General features: G+C 39.2%; 1 protein-coding gene across 1 annotated transcript; it reads left to right on the top strand.

The window, feature by feature from the left end:
• The first annotated feature begins 3,743 nt into the window (after positions 1 to 3,743).
• On the top strand, positions 3,744 to 19,730 carry galnt12 (UDP-N-acetyl-alpha-D-galactosamine:polypeptide N-acetylgalactosaminyltransferase 12). The gene is made up of 10 exons (XM_065470983.1): positions 3,744 to 4,650; positions 4,998 to 5,167; positions 7,154 to 7,343; positions 7,655 to 7,840; positions 8,054 to 8,171; positions 8,636 to 8,812; positions 12,053 to 12,184; positions 12,269 to 12,382; positions 15,024 to 15,179; positions 16,219 to 19,730. Exons 1-10 carry the CDS (start codon positions 4,304 to 4,306, stop codon positions 16,354 to 16,356), a joined length of 1,728 nt encoding a protein of 575 aa, XP_065327055.1. The 5' UTR covers positions 3,744 to 4,303; the 3' UTR covers positions 16,357 to 19,730.
• Positions 19,731 to 21,226: the final 1,496 nt, after the last annotated feature.

The raw sequence follows: 21,226 nt of genomic DNA on the forward strand, positions 1-21,226 counted from the left end.
CAAACAGCACATCACAGTTAAACTGTCAGGAATGAGGAAGAAGTTTGTTTGTTTGTTTTTTCGTTATATGAAATGCCAGGTGTAGCAAAAGGAGAAAAGTGTGAGCTGCTGCAACTACAGTAGGTGTGAATGTGTTTTTTGGTTTTTGTTTTGGTTGTTGTCATGGTTTAAGCGACAACATGCATTTCACATTTGAACAACCAAAGACTGAAAAGCTGCTACTGCCTGTAATCCACACAGCTCACCCCTGCACTCATGGACTGCAGCATTCATAATAATTTGGCACCACCTACTGGTAGCAAGTCAGTACTGACCGTTAATGGCAGGCGACAGAGAAGAATTTTGATAGCTGACTGTGGAAACAAAACCAAAATGTGATATTAAATGTTCTGGCTAATATCTAGTTTAGTTTTCACTTCCCCCCCATCTCTGGGCTCACAAATGTACACAAGCAACAATATATTGTTTGCTTTCCCCGTTCTCAATTCATGTTTTAGTAAATCTAGAAATATTATGTGAGAATGTCAGGTTTTATCTTTCATAGTTTGGGTGATACAATATTCATTGGTTACCTGGGTTGTTTTAGTGGTTTTCAGATATTTTCTACCATGCCCTAATTCAGAATAGAGAAAAAGTCTGTGCCTACACTCAATATTTTCTATAAGTTATTAATAGAAATTGATCCAGGTTGAATTTTATCAAAGGAAAGGCCAGCAAGATGCCATCGGCAAACTTTGTTGTTCTAACTTTTATATAAAAATTGTATTCACTCAGCCAGGTTTGCCTCCTGGGGCGACTCTTTGATCCACAGCATAGAACCACTGCATTATATTTTCACTAAAAAAAACTATTGGTACTGTATGTCTGTTTTATCTAATTGCTGAGTCCTGTTGCAAAATGCTGGGTGAGACAGAGGGAGCAGAACAATTTAAAAAGGAGGTATGAAACACACAACAGCTGAAATGTTCAGCATCACTTAAAAGTCCTTGCTTTTGAAAGAAAAGCACGTTTGTTTTAATATTATATAAAACTGATCAGGAATTACAATTATTCATAGAATCATTAATCACTAATTAGTGGGGTTAGATTAGTTGGTCATTCTAAATTGCCATACGTGTGAATGTGGGTGTGAAACTTGTGACAGACTGGCGACCTGTCCAGGGTGTACCCTACCTATCGCCCTGTGGTAGCTGAGGTAGGCTCCAGTCTCCCCGTGACCCTGAAAAGGATAAGCGGAAGAGAATGGATGGATGGAACATTAATCATAAGTTATTTTGAATTGGATATCTACATAGGCATGCAGAGGACATCTTTGGTAAGCATCTGCATTGGTGTATGGACGGTTTTTGATGTTTAGAGGCTGAATGATGACAATGGCCCAACAGATCTTATAATTCTAGATACAATAAATTTGGATATTCAAGAATCTGATGTATCACTAATATATCCTTGGACCTTCTTACTTAAGAAAAAAACCTTTCCAAAGTACACTTATTCTAAGTATGTGGTATTAAAAAAAACACCAAAATAACAGAATACTCCTTTAAGGTAACACAATATACACAATAAAGCTATAGGATGCAACAAAGATCGGCAACTTTTAGTGGTTCAGTGACAGCTGGGTGCTGTGTTTTCTTTTTCTTTTTAAAATGCATTAGTCATTAGAAAACTCAGTCATGGTTCCTATGTTGTTTTTTCATCCACAGGTCCACGGGCATTTGTGTCACTTGGCTTTCATGACAAGATGTGTCGGTGAAAGGTTGACAAGGGTGTGGTTCAACTGAACAGATCTTGCATGATAAAAGCTGTCACTTCAACAATATGCAGTTTGTCTTCATGTGGTTGTTCCCATTGTATTCTAATGTACTGAATGAAAACAAGCCCAGTTCCTCCTACGCTTTAACGATTGATACATTCCCAAGATACACCCTACTATAATTTTATGAATAGGGTAATAATTAATGATCTGTCATAGACCTGAAAACAAGGTGTGACCACAAAAGGTGCAGATGAAATGAGGAACTTTTTTCAGTAAATTCATATTTTAAAATGTGGGATCATTAAAAGTATCCTAGGGGGAGAAGGAAGCCAGGATGCCTGAGGACAGCACACCATCCACACCAGTCCACACTATGCTAAAAAGATGCCTCACATGATATCACATGGGGTGACTGTAGCTTGGGAAGGTTGGTAGTTTGATTCCTCCAATCTTAAGTATCCTTGAATGAGATACTGAAACACAACATTTTGTTCTCAGATGTGTTCACTGGAGTATGAATGTGTGGGAATGTTAGAAAGCAAAAAAGTGCTTGGTTGAAGTTGTATAAAACGCTATGAGTGCTCAAGGAGAGTAGGAAAGTGCTATCTAAGAATGATGCCATTTACCATCACTGCAAAATTTAAAAAGTAGAAATGTATATAATGCTGCACATAGTGAAGGCCCAAGTTTCCCCAATTTCTCTCCTGCCCCTCCCTAGAAAAACACAAATATACTATGCATATGATTAAATAGCCTAGCCTTACTGGGTGATCAACAATACAGTCAAGTTGGACCAGTTATGGTGAGGTCAGAGCTAATCCCAGTCACATTACAGGAACCTCTGTTCAAGTCAGCCCAAAGGTGCAACTAATAAGTGTTTTAATTTACTTTTTAATATTTGCACCTGTAGGCTATCTATTGCATGGAAAATGTTATCCATCATCTCGTCCTAAATGAGAACGCCCTCATTCATGCACTCACATGAATGTTGAGTCTCTGACAGACACGACAAGGGCAGTCTACCGTGGTATATTACAACACTCCGGCTGACTTGTTACCTTCCCGTGTCTCTTTGTGATTTTCACAATATGGGTACTCGATCAAACAGTGCGCCACTCAAATTACCTTCTCGCCTCGAAAGATCGCCTTAATTATTTAGCATTTTAATTTGCTTAAACATACATTTTGTGTCAGATTTCATCTTTCGTGTCAAGAGTTTTCATATCGGTTTCATATGAGTGACAAGGGGCCTCGTATGAATGAGAACGCAGAGATAAACGATTTTGAAGCTGAGTCTGGGTTTGCCAGGGTCACCGTAGTGCTGAAAAAATGTCACCACAGCTGAAGGAAAATACAATAAAATACAATTTTTTTAAATTGTATTTTATTTTAAACAATGGCCTGCAGAAGATATTGGGCTTAAAATGTTTCATAACAAATAACATAAATAACTAACCTGTGTGATGTCACTCCCCTGTGATGACTATATATGTAAGTTAACTACTTGGATCTGGCAGACGTTTTTTTTTTTGGGGGGGGGGGGGGGGGGGAGTATCTATTTAAAAAGATCACTCGGATATAGAAATAAAATGACTGCTTATCATAAACTTCATTTTTTCAGGCTTTCAAATTAAAAGCCTACAAACTATTGCAACGCTTTGTGGCATAATATGAAGCAGTGGTGCCCAACAAACTCGAAAACTGAGAAATTAGCAGAACCAATCTTTGATGATTAAAAAAATTGAAAGCGGAAGTGACTTATTTTACTTATACACGCCAGTGTACCCCTGGCAGTCATTTTACGCATTTTTGAAGTCTTCGAACAAAAAATAAAATAAATATAATAATAATAATAATAATAATAATAATAATAATAATAATAACTGTGCAGTATTTTACGTGGCGCCGGGGTAGTTTGAAAGCCAGGGAACGGAGTTTTAATTTGATAACCGGAAACATAGCTGCTAATTCTGCTACTAAAAGTTGACTTGAACTTCTACTGCTGTTCACGTAAATGTCGTTAATCCCGGTTCCTCGATGGAATTTGGTGAACCGGTTGGACACAAACTATATTCATAAAGACTTGACTGAGAACGAAAAAAAAAACTTTTTAATTATAATATTTGATTTTCTCAGTGAGTGAACTGAAAGAAACGGCACACGAGGCTTTTGATTTGACCTAGTTTTCCTTTCCTCCAGCAGTTAGGTAGCTCACTAATCCGAAGAGATACTTGTTAGCTAATCTAATCCGAGTTAGTTAATCCTTTCCCTCTTCAGTCCAGCAGCACGCAGGGTAACGGAGTTGAGGAGGAGTGACCACCGTTCTCCGTTTGACTGAGAAGACTCACCCAGTTTGTGGACTCTATACGTAGATAGAGTTACACTTTGCCTGAGCTATGGAGGAGAAACTTGGAAGTAGTCAAACGGAAAGGTGACGCGGCTGTGGAGTCTAGCAAAACCAACTTGGACAGCAAAGGTTGAGCACAGTGCAGCTCCTCGGGGCATGAGAGCCTCCAACTTTGCCCCTTGCAAAGAAAGGAAACGATGGCTGCATACGGAAGGAGGAAACGGCCCAAGTTACTTATTTTAATAGTTGGTACCATTTTGCTGGGATATGTTATATTTTTCAAACGCAAGTCGGGGGAAGTGAGCTTGACGAACCGACGGGAAGTCACAGGAGAGGAAGAGTATGAGCTCCTTAAGAAGCCAGTCTACGAGAAGCCCCCCTTGGATTTAAACGCCCTGGGAGAACTGGGCAGAGCCGTGAAACTGAATCTGAACGAAGAGGAGAAAAGAAAAGAAGAGGAAAGTATCAAAGCGCACCAGATTAACACTTATGTCAGTGATAAAATATCACTGCACCGCAGGCTGCCAGAGAGATGGAACCTACTGTAAGTAACCTGTTGTCTATTGTTAGCAATTTTAAAGCCCATATCTAAAGTTTAAGAGAAGCCTTTGCAGTTTGGATGTCCCAGCAACACTATTACACGGCTCAGTAAATACCTCAGAGGACATGTAACTCGTAAAATGAGTCATCTGCTGTTAAGATGGAATAATAAATGTTCTGTGTTTACTTCTATTGGTCATCAAATCTTAAAAGTATGAAGGTTAACCACGATCCAGCTTTACATGCAAATTTACACAGCCAGCTCTCATTGTGCAGTGTCATTCCAGCCACCCAGCCTCACCTCCAATTTTTTAGTCTGCATTCTAACAACCAAGTCTCCTCTCTCTCCAGCTGCAAAGAGCTGAAGTATGACTACAGGTCCTTGCCCACGACCTCTGTGGTGATTGCTTTCTACAACGAGGCCTGGTCCACCCTGCTGAGGACTGTCCACAGTGTGCTGGAGACGTCTCCTGACATCCTGCTGAAAGAGGTGGTGCTGGTGGATGACTACAGTGACAAAGGTAGAGGCACAGACAGACTGATGGACAGGCAGTGGGCAAGAATGGTGGCAGGCTGACAGTCAGGAGCTGTTACAGGTGCACACAGACAGGTAGCAGTTAGATGGGTGGAGGAGGATATACTGACATGTTATCAGTTAGGCAAGTCAAACAGAGATACTGGAAAATATGCTCATCGAATTATAATAAAATACTGGATGCAAATGTTTGTGCTTTGATTTTTAGTTTAATCCACAACTCTATAGTCTCAGTTATCATACTGTAAGTAGTTCAACTTGGAGGCGGAGTCTGTCTACACACAAAGTGTTGCTCTAACCACCAATAAAACCTTCGTTGGAAAAATGCTAGTGGAAGTCCTTAATCAAACCTGTTCAACAGGCTTCATCTTAAAGAAAATACATATGTCTGTAAAACAAAGGAAACAAAAACAAACTTAACCCTTTCATTGTGTTTATGTGCCGTATTAAATTCACATTGCTTTTGAAGAAAACATTTTGTCTAATGCAAAAATAAATGAAAAGAAGGTATACTTGCAACAGCCTTCAATCTGTGTTGGAAAGCTTTCTTACACTAATTTGTGGCAGAAAAGTAGTATTGTATCTCCTGGATGATTGGTGTGTGCTCATGTTCTCTTTTTTTGTGCAGGCAGGTGTGTGCCTGTTTTTTAAAGTGTGCTAGTAAATAGTGTGTGTGTGTGTGTGTGTGTGTGTGTGTGTGTGTGTAAGAAAATATATTAACATTTTAAGAAATAGTTAATAGTAGTTCATTGTCAAAGCAGTTCTACGATTCTTGATATACTCGTTTTTTCTTGATTGCAGCCAACACAGGTTTACATACACATACAAACACTCATGCACATGAACAAAATGCACATACACAGAAACACACTTCAAATCCAGTACAGTACAATACTGTTCAAACTCTTTTTTTTGCAACTTATTAATATAAGAAAGCTTTACAAGAAGACAGAGTAAAGACTGATTTTGGGTTAGTTTAGTTCAGGTGACATGTAAATTGTTATTGTTCATTAGTAAGACCAGTGTTTCTTATCAGTCAGTGGTTAAATCAGCTGAATACTAAAAAAATCATTAGATGCAGCCATAAACTAAGATATAGATAAAGTGAAATCTCTTGCATCAGTGTTATATTTTTTATATCTTCTATAAGTATATTCAAATAAACCTATAATAACAGTAAGTAATATAATATACGCAGAATATGTTTATATTGTTGGGGTTTTTGTTTTTGTTTTGTAAGAGTTGAGAAACTTTTAATGCTTCTAAAGTGTTTTCGTTCATGAATGTATAAATGAAGCAATGCCTACCTCTCCCTCAAAACTAACATCTGCTCGTGGTTATATTTATTTACTAAGTGTTGAGCTTGAGTAAATCAAAGAATGGTGTAACCTTCGCCTTTTGGATTAATGCGTATTTGGCTGAGAGCATAAAAGGAAGTAATTCTATCCAAAAAAAGACTGGTGGGTGTGTCTTGTTTACCTGCTTCAAAGAAAGCTCACCATTTTCCAGTGAATATGGCAAATGTGTAACAAACAGTTTAACACTCTTTCCTCTAGAGGTGGGAATTCGGAGCCTTTTCTAAATGCATTGGAAATGTGTGCCAGATAGCATTGATAAAAGAAGGTGATAAGCTGACTTGTTTTTCTAACAGTCTCACGTTGCGCTGTGACGCTTCTGACACCTGAGCCACATGCCAGCATTGTCCCCTCTCAGATTTTACAATGTGATTGGACTCAGAGATAACAAAATGACTGTCTGTCTGTGCTTGCTTTTTATCCCCTCACATGGAATACTGATCAAGAAACGCTAAAAAATCTGACCTATAGGAAGAAACTTCCAGCTGTAGCTGATAGATTTTTCTCTAGTTTTGTATTTGTTGTGATTTTGTGAAACAACTCTTGATACAAACACATTAAAAAAAAATCTGATTGTTTATTTTGGTTTATCTGCTCATCTGTTTAATTTCTAAAAGCTCATCTCAAGGAGCCACTGGACAAGTATGTCTCAGGTTTGAATAAGGTTCGTCTGATCCGGGCCACAAAGAGGGAGGGTCTGGTGCGGGCCCGGTTGCTCGGGGCATCCATCACCACAGGCGAGGTTCTGACCTTCCTGGATTGTCATTGCGAGTGTCACGACGGCTGGTTAGAGCCCGTGCTCCACAGGTGAGAGAGCGCCCGCCAGAGAAAAAAAGAAATGCCTTCTTTCCTTGATTATTTTGTCAAAGTGCGGCCTTTAGAAAGGCTGTCTTTTAGTCCAGCTGTCACAGAGTGGGAAGCTCTGAATCTTTATCAGCCAGCTGCAGGAGCACTGTTATGTAGCCGTGTCTGGCTCACTGTCTCGGTGCTCCAGCCTTTCAAACAAGGGCAGCACCAACATTTGTATGGAGACTTTTATAGATAAACAAATTGCTTGCTTTGTAACACTGCTCCCTCCTAACATTCGCCTTTTTCTCCTTTCCTTTTTTCTCCACAAGGATCAAAGAGGAGCCGAAGGCCGTGGTGTGCCCCGTCATTGACGTGATAGACTGGAACACCTTCCAGTATTTAGGCCATGCTGGGGAACCTCAAATCGGAGGGTTTGATTGGCGGTTGGTCTTTACCTGGCACGCCATCCCCGACTACGAACAGAAACGCCGACGTTCACCCGTAGATGTGATCAGGTGTGTTTTAAGGACTCTTTATTACCCAAGAATAGAAAAAAATCCCATATGAATATTTGGAAACGTAACTTTGAGTGTGGCAGCTACATTATTACAGAAACTACACTGCTGACATATCATACTTTTTTCTTCATACTGAGATAATAACATCTGTCTCATATAAGATGGAACTCGTTATCCTGTAATATAATTTTTATTTTTTGGTGTCTTGAGGTCTCCTACTATGGCAGGTGGTCTGTTTGCTGTGAGGAAGGACTTCTTCCATTATTTGGGAACATATGACACAGGAATGGAGGTGTGGGGAGGAGAGAACCTGGAATTCTCTTTCAGGGTAAGAACTGTGTGTTTTCATGGACATATACAGTATTATTTATGTAATGATAACATAGGTAAAGCACATGTTATGTCCAAATTGACATTAAGCTTGCACTTCTTTTGGGATTACGGTCCAATTCACAGTGCAAGCCACTAAAAAGGCAGGAGTGTCTGCTTTAGATTTGTTGAACCATATGACAGCTGCTCAATTTATGTGGAATCTGCAATGAAAATAAAACTAAACATGTAGTGAAAGCAGGCCAAAGAGCTTAATACTTTAATTACAGCAAAGAATTTAAACATCCCTTCCCTACAATAACTGTAATTTCCCAAAGGGAAGAAACCAAAAATATTTTCCAACAACAGGCTAGCTTTTCTGTTCCCAAGCTCCTCCGCAACAAGACTGTGCTTTGTTTCCTGATTGAATCATGGCTGAGAGGCTAACCAAATCCTCGTGGTGGTGTTATTGATGTGTCTTAGATTTGGCAGTGTGGGGGCAGCCTGGAGGTCCACCCGTGCTCCCACGTGGGTCACGTCTTCCCTAAAAAGGCACCTTACTCACGGAGCAAAGCGTTGGCAAACAGCGTGAGAGCAGCTGAGGTCTGGCTGGATGAATACAAGGAGATCTACTATCATCGTAATCCCCACGCACGCCTGGTGAGTGTGTGCAGATGATGTGAATGTGAAGGCAGGCATTTTTAAATAGCTGCATTCACCACAGCACTGTCTCATTAACCCCTTAATTTCACCAGTGAACTCACTCTCAGCATGCGAAACAATATCAAAAATACTCTGCCTTCTCCCAAAACGCGCACACTCTCGCACACAAGCACACTGTAAAAGCTCACCTGATTAAGTGACACGGGGGATATATGAGCAGCAGACACCCAAGGTGACGGGGATCAGGGCATTCCGGTGTGGGATTACCACCTTTCTGTGCTACTTGGTGCCAGCGGGTGTCACCCACCTGTCCTTGACACGGTGAGAGCAGTGCCGACCCATGGGGGTGCCCTGATTTTGTGTGTGTGTGCGTGAGTGATAGTGTAGTTAACAGGAAAAGCTCTCTAAGCACAGATCAGGTAGCACTTATCTCCATGAGATAAGGTAGCCTTGCCAAAAAAAAAAAAAAATGCATCATACCTTCCAAACAAGCACTGTTTTTGCTCATTCCATTTGATTTACAGCTGAACATGTGTTTATACACAATAACAATACTAGATAAGGTTTATATCTATAAATGAACATATCTTACAAGGAAGTTACAATTTTACAATTTTGCTTGGCGCAAAGTTATACTAGTCTCCTGGATGAATGTACTGTGCCTGTTTATATTCTGTAGTCTGTCTTTGCCCATTAATGTCATAGCTTACTGGGGGGGGTGTATGACTGCTTTGATTTTAAAATATTAATACAATTTAATTAATATATCAATATATAAATCAATAATTTAACATATAAATATTAATATGATATTTTTATATTCTTTTTAAATCTGAAAAGCCTTCAGCAACCTGCGTAACATCATATCAGATGAAGTTAACAGTTCATCTGCATATTTAATTTTAGCTTCTGTAGCTTAACTGTAAATTTTTGCTGACTAAAACAAGCAGGAGTGTATAGGAGCAGCTACAAAGTTCTCTTCTCACACTGGAGCTTGTTGAATGTGGTTTAAAGGAATTCCTGCATCTTTTTCCCAGTAAAGGTTTTTCTGGTGATTACAGAAATGAGCTCGAATTGCTCGAATCGTTGCAGCCCTACTTTGTAGAATTTGAACAAAATAACCTTAGACTAACAAATTCATGGTTGCTTTTTTTTTTTTTTTTTAAACGTGCCTTTCCCCTGACATTCTGACAGCCTGTGACACTTTCACTCCGAAACTCCCAGACAAAACGAGAAATCCCGAAATCAAACCAAAAAAAAGAAAAAACAGTCAGTAGGCAGTGAGATCTGGAAGTCTTTTAGGATTTGTAGAAGGGCAGGTCCGTGTGGCTATCAAGATGGGTTACGTGCCAGTCCATGTGAGCTATTTTTATAGCTTGTTAATTAGTAACAAGGCACCGTAAAACCTAAATAATCTACATATGAAATGGTGCAGGGTGAATCAGGCAAAGGAATGACTGAGAACTGTACTCAACTGAAGGGACACTCTTTATTAACACTGGATGATTGAGGGGAAAATCCGGGTACTGCAATCGTAATTAAGATATGAATTAATGTCGTTAAATTTTGGTTTAAGTTATGAGCTTGCTAGAGATCAGTTGCAAACAACGACAGGTCTAGAGATGCATATTTTTCACAAAAAAGAGCAAATATAACCTAAATATAACTAAAAAAAATATAAATATGAGAAATGTAGAAATATAATTTAGGCTAGCAGCAAAAGAATTGTTGCAGCAAAAGCCAGAAAGGACAGCTGGCAAAAAAAAGGAAAATGCAGACTGAAAGTTAATAGGCTTATTAATCACTGCCTCATTAATAAGGCATGGATATGCTGACTGTAATTATAGTTGTGTATTCTGCAAACTAAATGTGTCGCTTAGCTGTATTTTAATAACATGTACAACAAATTTAGCCTTAATCTTTCAGCTTCAACTCTCCTATGAGGTCAGCAAATAATCTACCAGGATTTAACACTGTCTGTTTTAGGATTTACTGTATTTTGCTATATAGAGGCCTAGCAAACAATGGATTGTCTTTGAAATTGCTTCGTCCTAACAGGATAGAAAAGACTCAAGGAATTAAGTTCCCGACACTGAACATTTGCAATTCTCATTGATGTTTGCAGAGAAATCCAGAGAGCCATCTTCCTATAGATGCACCAAGCTTCACAGGATCTTCTAGGAAAGCTGATGCTATTTTTTTAAAGAGAGTATTCTGGTTACTAGGCAGTGAGCTCTGGAAGTCATACCTTAGGCTACAAAGTTGCTGTAGGAGTTGCCTGTAAAAGTCGGCTAACTTGCTTTGTAGTACAGCCCTCTGGAATCATTAGCTCTTGTTTTCCACCGCTGTTTCACTAATTGGCACCTCTGTGCTCTCGGTTCCTAGTTGCTCCCTTGGGTCGTTTCCTGTGACTGTTTATTCATCCATATAGGTTGGACTGTCACTGGGCTGGTTGCCCTTACCTTTGCATTTCATCAGGACCTTTACTGATCCTTAATTTAAGTCTTATTAGCCTGGTAAGTGTCCTGGACTAGTCCTCATTGTTCTGATAGTCCATGCTGGTCCTAGCCATTGACAAAGCACTGCGTCCTTTGGGAATCTTTCTTCTCACTAAATAGACTGATGAATAGCCAATTAGAGTGGTGTTTGGGCAGGCCACCATCATCCATCATCCTGCAGTGCTGCTGAATCTTTCTTCCAGCAGGGAAGGTGTGGTGAGCATATGCTCACTGGCACATTAAAGTGGAGACGGTGTTCTTTCTCATAATCTAATTAACTAATCTTTATCAGCGTGATGTGTACATGTGTAACTTTGTATGCATAAAAGTGTTTACACAGGCACGAACTGTTTGCGCACACACACGGAGACTCTTGTAAAATTGACACATGTATCCTGTTTGACTGTTGGAAGTTCTGTTTGTTTGAGGCATATTGTTTGGAATGAATTGCATTTTGTATAGAGTAATGGACCATAGATGGTGCTATTGTATTCCATTTCAGGCCACTGGTATATTATGAATACTTCATCGGACACAGCAGCTGTCTGATGGTGGCTGCATCGACAGCGCTCTCACTTAAAATTTTCATTTGAATATGACATATCACTGGTAATTCATTTTTATTTTTTTTATAAATGCAGAGCAATTCTGTGCTTCTTAATTTTTTTTAGCTTGCCAAGGCAGAAAAGTGAAAATAAAATAATCATGTTGAACTGTCATTTGCCATGTTTGTCTCCAGGAGGCCTTTGGAGATGTAACGGAGCGGAGGATGCTCCGAGAGAAGTTGGGCTGCAAGAGCTTCAAGTGGTACTTGGATAACATTTATCCCGATATTCACGTCCCACATGATCGGCCAGGCATGTTTGGAATGGTGAGAACAAAGTAAGACCTTATAAGGTTCTGCAAGCCAGGTTGTACCACTACCTAATTATATTTTGTTGCTGCCTTTTGCTAGCTTAAGAACCGGGGCAAGACCAACTACTGTTTTGACTACAACCCTACAGATGAGAATGCGGTGGTGGGCCAAAGGGTCATCCTCTATCTGTGTCATGGAATGGGCCAGAACCAAGTAAGTAATGCCAGTGATACAGAAAAAGCACCTGCATCTTCCTTTGCTGAACAGCTCACTAAACTTAAAACAGGTTTACAAGCTAGCTTGCTGATTAGCTACTTGGTTACAGCCCATTTTCAATCATGTGACACGCAGCTTTCAGTTAGATTTTAATTGAATGTTGGTTTTTGAACACAACACACTGTTTGCCCTTTTATATGTGAGCTTCGGCAATCATTTGTTTACTCTTGTTCAGTTAATCCTGGCACTCTTGAAGACTGCCATTAATCAATCTAATATGAATGTCCTCTGAGCTATTTGAAAAGAGAAAAATAATGTTTGGAGAAACACAATTTGGACATTTATTTCTCCAAACATTCCAAACAAACAAATATTGTCTCCATCATCTTCAGTTGGCACAATTATAATGATTGAGAGGACACTCATGGCTTTAAAAACTGACCTAACATTTGTGTTTGTCAGTCTTTTGCCCTTTAACAGCTTCGCTATACATCTCTGATTTATTGACCTAATAAATGCCTTCTGGACCCTTTAGATCAGAGTGTGGAGCCCAGCTGATTTCTCTCAGGTCAAGGCTTGTAATAAAGGCTGATTAGACTTTTGTGAAAAGAGCCTTCGTACTATCTGTGTATAAAGATTTTTGTTTTTAAAATCTTTTGGAAATGTGTGATATGTTTTTGATTTAGAGTGTTTTATTTTATTGCCTCCACTGTGCTCAGGTTCTTTGGCCATATTCTTAGTTTATTGGCCCATGTCTGGTTTTATTTAGTTTTGTAAAGCACTTTATAACATTAAGTGATCATTGTCACACCTTTGGGAGGCATTACTGACTAGTTAAAGTTAATCAGATTGCTTCATGACCACTGTAGTTTATGGGTTTGTCTGCTTGTAGAGCGAATCTTCTGGGTTCCTGACTATTATCTACAACTTTTGCATCCAGTGCCATTAATGTGTACCAGCACATTTGATAGCAATAATTAGAAACTGCTTTTGATATCCGTTGCAGATCCATTTATTTTTTATCTCCTTCCCTGTGTTCTCCTTCTGTTCTTCACTACTCCCTGTTTTACATTTATCGTAGACAAAGGTAATCATGGATATAAATAGCATCACAATTTCTTTCAGATTAAACATATAGTCATCCTGTTTCCTCTCGGACTACAAGAATCGTGTTGTGTACTCTTACAGACCTGGGAATAATGAATATCATCTGTTATTCCAGGCTACAAAATTATATGATGGCTTTGTTGATACAAAGGGAATTCACATTTCCCAGTGCCTTTTCCTTTGTGATATTCAGTAATCCAGGAAGCACTGTGAAATTTAGCATTGTTATTCCAGAACATCTCTGTGGACACAAACTGATGTTATTATTGTAGAAAGTGGGGATAGCTGCCTTATGAGACTACTGGGCATGCTACAGAGACGAAACACACGCTTAAGCCATCTCTCTGTCCTAAATATAGATCCCTAACAGTGCCATTCTTCTGTTTTAACTGAATTTAGGCTAACTGAAATAGTTGCATTTTTGTCAGCTAAAAAAATGAGTGGTGAATGTTAAGACGTATAAACTCGTGTTCGCTGTATTAGGAACACCATGCTAATGCTTCGTTGGTTTGCCTTTTGCTCCCAGAGCTGCTTTAATCTTTCGTGGCATAGATTCAACAAGGTGCTGGAAATATTCCTTGGAGATTTTGCTCCATGTTGACATGACAGCATCAGACAGTTACTGCAGATTTGTCAACTGCACATGGTGTGAATCTCACATTCCAGCACATCCTAAAATGTGCTCTATTAGATTGAGATCTGGTGACTGTGGAGGTCATTTGAGTACAGCGAACTCACTGTCATGTTCAAGGAGCCAGCTAGAAATGATTTGAATTTGAACATGTCACATTATTCTGTTGAAAGCAGGCTTCAGGAAGATGGTCAGAAACGATACTCGTGTAGGCTGTGATGGTACCAAAGTGTGCCAAAAAAGTATTTCCTCCTATTAATATGCCACCAACAACAGCCTAAATTGTTTATTCAAGGCAGGGTGGATCCATGCTTTTATATTTCTGTTTTTCTGACATTCCGTTATCTTATTTTGGTGAGCCTCTCCGAATTGTAGCCTTGGTCTCCTGTTCATAGCTGACAGGAGCTGCACCCAGTGTGGTTTTCTGCTGCTGTAGCTCGTCTGCTTGTAGGTTTGAAGTGTTCTGCATTCAGGGACGCTCTTCTGTATTATACCTTTGTTGTAATGACTTACGGCTGCTTTCCTTCAGCTCCAAGCAGCCTCTGCCATCAACAATGCATTTTCATCCAGAGATTTAGTGCTCACTGGATAATTTCTATTTTTTATATCATTCTCTATAAACGCTAGAGAGAGCTGCGTGGAAAAATCCCAGTAGATCAGCAGTTTCTGAAATAATCAGACAAGCCTGTCTGACATCAACAACAATGCCCCGTTCAAATTCGCTAAAATCGCATTTCTTTCCCAATTTGGATGCTCGGATTGAACTTCAGCAGATCATATTGACCTCGATTAATCTATGTGTCTCGATTGGCTGTTTAGATATGTGCATTAACAAGTAGTTTAACAGGTGTATCTAATAAAGTGACCCAGTGACCCCAGTTGTTTTGTCTCATCCTACAGTTCTTTGAATACTCTGTGAATGGTGAGATCTGTTACAACACAAGGGAACCTGCTGGATGCATCGCGGGTGACAACATCAGTACCTACTTGACTGTCCAGCTGTGCAGAAGACGAGGGCAGCCTGTACCTTCAGACCAGAAATTTATCTTCCAAAAGGTAAGATGTAAAGTATTTTAGTCTAGTGAGTTTCTCTGTTTATCCCTATCTAAGTCCAAATTTTAACTAATAGTGTTAAAACGGAAATTAATGTGGTGGCCCTGAAATTGCAGCATGTTATTAATTTTTGAGTTGCTGTCTGGAAGAGAAGATGTGGAATATAAAATCAAAGTCTAAAATATAGTTCTTTGTTGAATTTTCTGTTACATCTTGTTGATTTCACATTTGTAGTTATTTTCCTTTTTGAACTGCCACTAATGTTTTAAAAGATGAGCACCCAACACTGAATTAAATTGACTCTATAGTTCCTCACTCTTACAGTGACCTTTTAACCAGCCACTTAGTTTCTCTTGTTCCATCAACTATATCTATTATCCCTTCAGAGAGAAAGTAGTACACAGTGTACAACTCAAATTCTGAAAGTCCCCTAGGCTTTTAACAATACATGTCATTTTTTTGTTTTTAAAACACACTGAATTCAAATTTATGTTTATGTTTGTTTCAGATGGTAACTGTGTGTGTGTGTGTGTGTGTGTGTGTGTATATATATATATATATATATATATATATATATATATATATATATATATATATATATATATATATATATATATATATATATATATATATATATATATATATATATATATATATATATATATATATATATATATAGTGTGTTAGTAGCAAGCTGAGGATTCAAAACACAGTACTGGAAGTTAGTGTCATGTCCCGACATTCAAATCACACTATCTAAATGTAAATGGATCCCAAAAACATTGAATGAATGTAAAACGGGGTATGTGGGGTATGTGTTTGAGGAGGGGGGAATTGGACAGTAGAAGGAGGGAAAATGAAAAGTGAAGCAAAAAATAAAAGTACAGATCGATCTGGGCAGGTCCTCTGTGTTCTGTACGCTCTGATGCTCCTAAAACTCTGATGTAGAAAGAATGATGAAAGTAATATTGCAGATCTGCTCTTTGTTCTTTAGACATGTATTGCTAATAGCCATTTTGAAAATACTTTGCCAATTTTTCAGGATGGGAGTTTGTACCATGTCCACAGCCAGAAGTGTGTTGAGGCAATAGACAATACAGACAACGGGACACCAGCACCTTCACTCCAACCCTGCTCTGATAGCCTCCACCAGAAGTGGTTCTTTGAAGAGAAAATGTAATACTCCAACCCTAGGATATGTTTTTCTTAACCTTAACGGACGTCAAATGAGGTTGTGCTTCCTTTCAAACTTAAACCTCCTATTAATTCTTGCTCATTGGGTGAAATCTATCTGTATTTACTTTCTACAGTACTTACTGGATACTGCATATACACTTGTTGGGAAAACCAAGCCTACAGGACTATGCATTATTTTTCTCATTAAAGAGATGTTTGGAAACTAGTGCTGCTTTGCACATGGGATTACTATAATATTTTTGGGGGGCTGTTTTTCATTTACCTACTCCACGCCTGTTGCAGTCTTTTAGTTTGCATGCAAAGCTTTACCCAGAAAGAGGGAAAGGCACAAAGAAAGCTGTGCATCCATATAGAAAGAAAACAGCGGCTTCATAAATCTGTCAGCAAACTCTGACCATCTTACGAGCTAGCATCTGGAATTGCAGTGATGTTCAGAGGCATGTCGTGAGGCGTTATTTTATATTCTTGTCTTATCCTCTAGAGGGGGCTAAATCTCCTTTCTGTACATTCCCTTCTTGTATTGGGCTCTCTTTCTGAGTAGGAAGTGGAACAATTTTTCAGGTATTTAGTTGAGAGCCTTTTCAGGACATTTAAAGTGCTTGTCACTCCTTGCTACGTACCAGGGACTTAATAAAAAAAAGGCATTGTGCAAGTACCTAGTACCTCTTCAACGTAATCACCAACTACTGATAACAGGAGAAACTCCATATGTATTCTGTTCTTGTGTGCTTTGTATGAATATGAATCAGAGGTAAAAATGGCTTGGACCGTTTTGCTAGCTTTTAAAGAATTTTTTTTTCCCAGCATAATTCTGTTTTGTGCTCTTTAATGAAATGCAGCTTGAAAAGACTAAATTATAGCCATAATTTAAGGATTCACTTCATGTGGTGTCAAGTATGTTTTTAAATGATTTATTTTAGAGAGGAGTTTAATTATTGTGTAATTTTGAGGCAATTCGTATGCACAGACGTGGAAGCGTTCTCCCTTACGAATCACTCTGTGGGGTTGCCCTGATCTCGTTCTGTGTCCATCTGTTAGGATCAGAAAACTATAGATCCCTCTGAAGCGCCGCTGTGGTCACTTGTGTGGCTGCCCTGAAGGCTCTGCAGGGAGTCCAAGGGGAACACAGTGGAGGAGCAGACAGTTGTCGGTGTCTTCACGCTGCTGGGATGCCAGATGGTTTCCTGATTGATTCTCTGGTCCTCTTCAAATTCTTTATCACCTCTTCTTTCTATGTGTGTCAAAGGTGTTCAGTGGAGGGCTTATCTTTTGGACTCGCGCCAGCCAAATCCTCCTCAGATGAATACTTGTATACTTGTGTGCTTTGGGTTTGTTTTATGAATGTAAGACATAAAGAGCAGAGTTTGTGACAGCAGAAGCAGATAATGGAGGAGATTGAATGAAGCAATTTGCGACCTTTTTCTCACCATTAACCTTCCCAGGCTGTTTGCCCATCAGTCTGAAAGGAGTTCTGTTATAAACTGATGTTAGGGGACTTTCGTGCTGAAATGGATTTTTGTTATTGATTGAGAATATATGCTCATAAAATGAAAGAGTAGGAAAAGAAAAAGACATTTTATACAGTGTCATTGCTGTGACTTGAGCAGTCAAGATCCCTTCTGTTGCCAAATTGAATGAATGTAAGGCCTCAGTCGCACAGGCATAAAGACCTGTTGGCGACCATCTGGCAACAACCGGTCACAAGGGAAAAATGTGTATTCCTCGACAGAAATTGATTGCTAAAACTCCATGGAAACAGGCCCAAGAGACCGGTCAGTGAGTGAAAACCTCCTTGAGTTTGCTTCAGTTGCAGGCAGTTTGTTGCTAGTTGGTTGGTAAATGTAATCTTGGCTAGAAATACTCACACACTATTTGTCAAGTGGTTGTGAAACTGTGACCAGTGTGACGCAAACAAGACATGGAGAACGTTTACCTTTAAAGCACCTTTCAAAATATGTTAGTTGCAGTGGTAAGGCACAACTTTTTCTTTGAAGGCAAATGTTCTTTTTCTCTGGTTTGCATCACATTCTTTCAAGTTTCACAGTGTGTTCGCAGACAAGTCGGTGTATTTTATGAAAACTGACCAAAACAATTGCAAGAATGTTTTTGGTGCACCACCCTTTTTGAAAACAATCTGACCTAGCAACAGTCAGCAACTCCTAGAAACCTTTTGCCAACTGTTTGGGGAGTACACATTTTGTCTTAGCAACCAGAGGTTGCCAGTGGTTCACTGACCAGCCCCTTAGGCCTGTGTGACTCAGGCCTAAAATGATAAGATGCTTCAAGAGTCTGCAGCTCTGAACGTGCATTAACAGTTTCATTGCACTGTGCAGCTTTTAACTTGTACCATTGCACATTTATTGCATATCAAGTCAGAAAAAAAAACAGTAGATTTAAAACAAATAATGGGTTTACGTTTACAGAAGTCCATAAAGGTTTTTTTTTAAGAGTATACATAGTACATTATTGTGTGGACAGTGCTAAGTAATACGTGAAGTGTACCAAATGATCAGTAGGAAACTTGTGGTTGATTTCACAAAAGAGGAAATTTGACTCAAGACTGTATATGTTGTAAGGCTAAAACAGTGATAGTGGGTTGACCTGCTCTCCATAGAAGAGCACTCTATGCCTTTGTAAGTTTGAAGCATCTTGCATGGAATTCATAGTCCACGGCTCCTCTTTGCCTAGCTTTCCACGGCTTTAGTGTCGATCATGCATGATTGGTGAAATTGCCCGTTTGATGCATTGCTAATGCTTTATATGTTAAACACTTAAGAAGTGGCAGCTCTTCAATTTTCCATCAGTTTACATCTTTGGCCTGAGTGGAGGGTAAATATTCTCTCGGTATTAAAAAGGGTTATTTATTGTCCCCTGTAGCCATCTGTTATTCCAACCATGCCCTATGTAGTAAAACATTTTTACTGTGATGTTATATTTTTGTATGCTAATTTGTTACGGTGCAAGCTGCAGCAATAAAATTGATATTTTGCCAGTTTAGGGTTATATCTCTGCGGCAGGTCATATAGAGTTTTATATCAACCAAATGCATGTCATTAATACAGATTTTCCGGGGATCTGTTATAGCACTTGAACCTGTAAAGTGGATGATTGCATTGTGACCATGCAGCGCTATTGTACGATATCATGCAAAAAATACTGTCTTTTGGCCTTCCGTTTACTAATGTGGTAAATATGCACTAATAATAATGCAAGAATTCAAAGACCATGTCTGCTGTAATAATGCCGTCAGTAACTCCAGTGGCCTTATATTGTAATTAAATAATTGACGAATGTAATGAATGCATTGGTTTTTTTTCTTTTAATAATTAGTAGATCTAATAAATGGACTACATTTGATGTCATTGTGCCGGCTTTTTTTTTTTTTTTTTTTTTTAATTGTTGTGATTTATCATTTCCTAACATGTCTTTTTTGTCTTTGAAATGTGTATTAACATTGGAAACGCTTCAACAAAACATACGAAAAATATTTTCACCATCTCCCATTGTCTTATCAATTAAGCTGTGACTCATCCACATCCACTATGATTAAAACAGGCTATCATCCACACGAAACTGCTGGAGACGCAAATCAAGATGCTCAGAGGATAATGAGAGAAGAAAAGGGAAGATATGGGGGGGTAAGTTTTTCCAACCATATCTGATTGGAATGATCACCAGCTGCTGAGCGAGATGGTAAAATGTTGCACCCGTGCCAAGTCGCTGTTGCCTTCGATGTTGACACTCTGCCCTGCAGTCTCTCTCAATTAGTCATTGATGGTGCGCGGCTTTTTAGGATTACAGGGTGTGTCTTTGTGTCACTACTTGCAAACTTTTTTTTTTCCTTTTTGGGAACCTTTTACATTCAATTAGACGTGCTAACAATACACAACTTGTTGCTCTTTCACTGAAACAGAAAATGTAGTTCTATGCCAGTGTTTCTTTTAAGTTAAAACTCAAAAGGGGAAAAAATGGCACGAGACGAGCTTGTTTCTCTCGCGCATGCTCTGATGGAAAACTTGCCAAAACTTCATATTCTGAAAAATGCTGGCATGCCAGCAATCAGCTGCTTCCTGGGAAGAGCTGCAGAAGTCTTTGATGCTGCCATCTCTTGCGTTGTCTTGTCCTAATTTTTTGCGTACCTTTCTTTGAAATAAGTGGTACAAAATAGCCCTTTTGTTGAATTTCTGAAAAATTTAAAATGCGCCCGCAGTAGCGCTGTATGTTGTCGCAGTCTGTTCACTCAGTGTAGAGCTAATTTTTGATCCAGTGTGGCATACATGCAGCACTACACTCTCTCACACCCCATATGTGTCTTTAATGATAACACAAAACAAGGCTCCCTGCGGTGCAAGTCTTTGGAGATGCTCAGGCTTCAGTTGTCAGGGATGCAAAAGAAACTATAGGAGGAGGAACACACACACACACACTCTCAAACACACTGATTGGAAGCCTTTTTCACACTGCATGTCAGTTTGGTTTATGTAATCCGCAATACCCAGAACGGCTCAGGAGCAGTGGCTGCTGGCAGCGTACATTAGGTGACACACTTTCACTTTCAGGAGGGGCTCCAGACTGTGCGGAAAACATGTGAGGCCTAGATACAGAGATAGAATCAAAGAAGAAAGCAGCACGACGTCCGTGAAGTCTCTCAGTTGGTAAAATCTGTAACAACCAGCACCAACTCTGCCTTCACTTCAGCAGCCGTTCGTGCAGCCTTGTAGTAATATTTGCTTGGTCGTCTCATTTTCATTATCCTCGAATTCGGCTTAGGAGAGAAACTTGGAAAGTAATTAACTTTCCCAAATTTTAATGCTACAGAAGTACAAAAGCGTTAATGCAGCTGTTCAAAGACC

This window comes from Pelmatolapia mariae, linkage group LG22 (assembly GCF_036321145.2).
Source record: "Pelmatolapia mariae isolate MD_Pm_ZW linkage group LG22, Pm_UMD_F_2, whole genome shotgun sequence".
NCBI lineage: Eukaryota > Metazoa > Chordata > Actinopteri > Cichliformes > Cichlidae > Pelmatolapia > Pelmatolapia mariae.

What these genes read in the sequence shown, in the direction of transcription:
- galnt12 (XM_065470983.1), top strand. Translation starts at nt 4,304, where the DNA reads ATGGCTGCATACGGAAGGAGGAAACGGCCCAAGTTACTTATTTTAATA. An exon ending in CCAGAGAGATGGAACCTACT is followed by an intron (nt 4,651 to 4,997) that starts GTAAGTAACCTG and finishes CTCTCTCTCCAG; the next exon opens with CTGCAAAGAGCTGAAGTATG. An exon ending in AGAAATTTATCTTCCAAAAG is followed by an intron (nt 15,180 to 16,218) that starts GTAAGATGTAAA and finishes CCAATTTTTCAG; the next exon opens with GATGGGAGTTTGTACCATGT.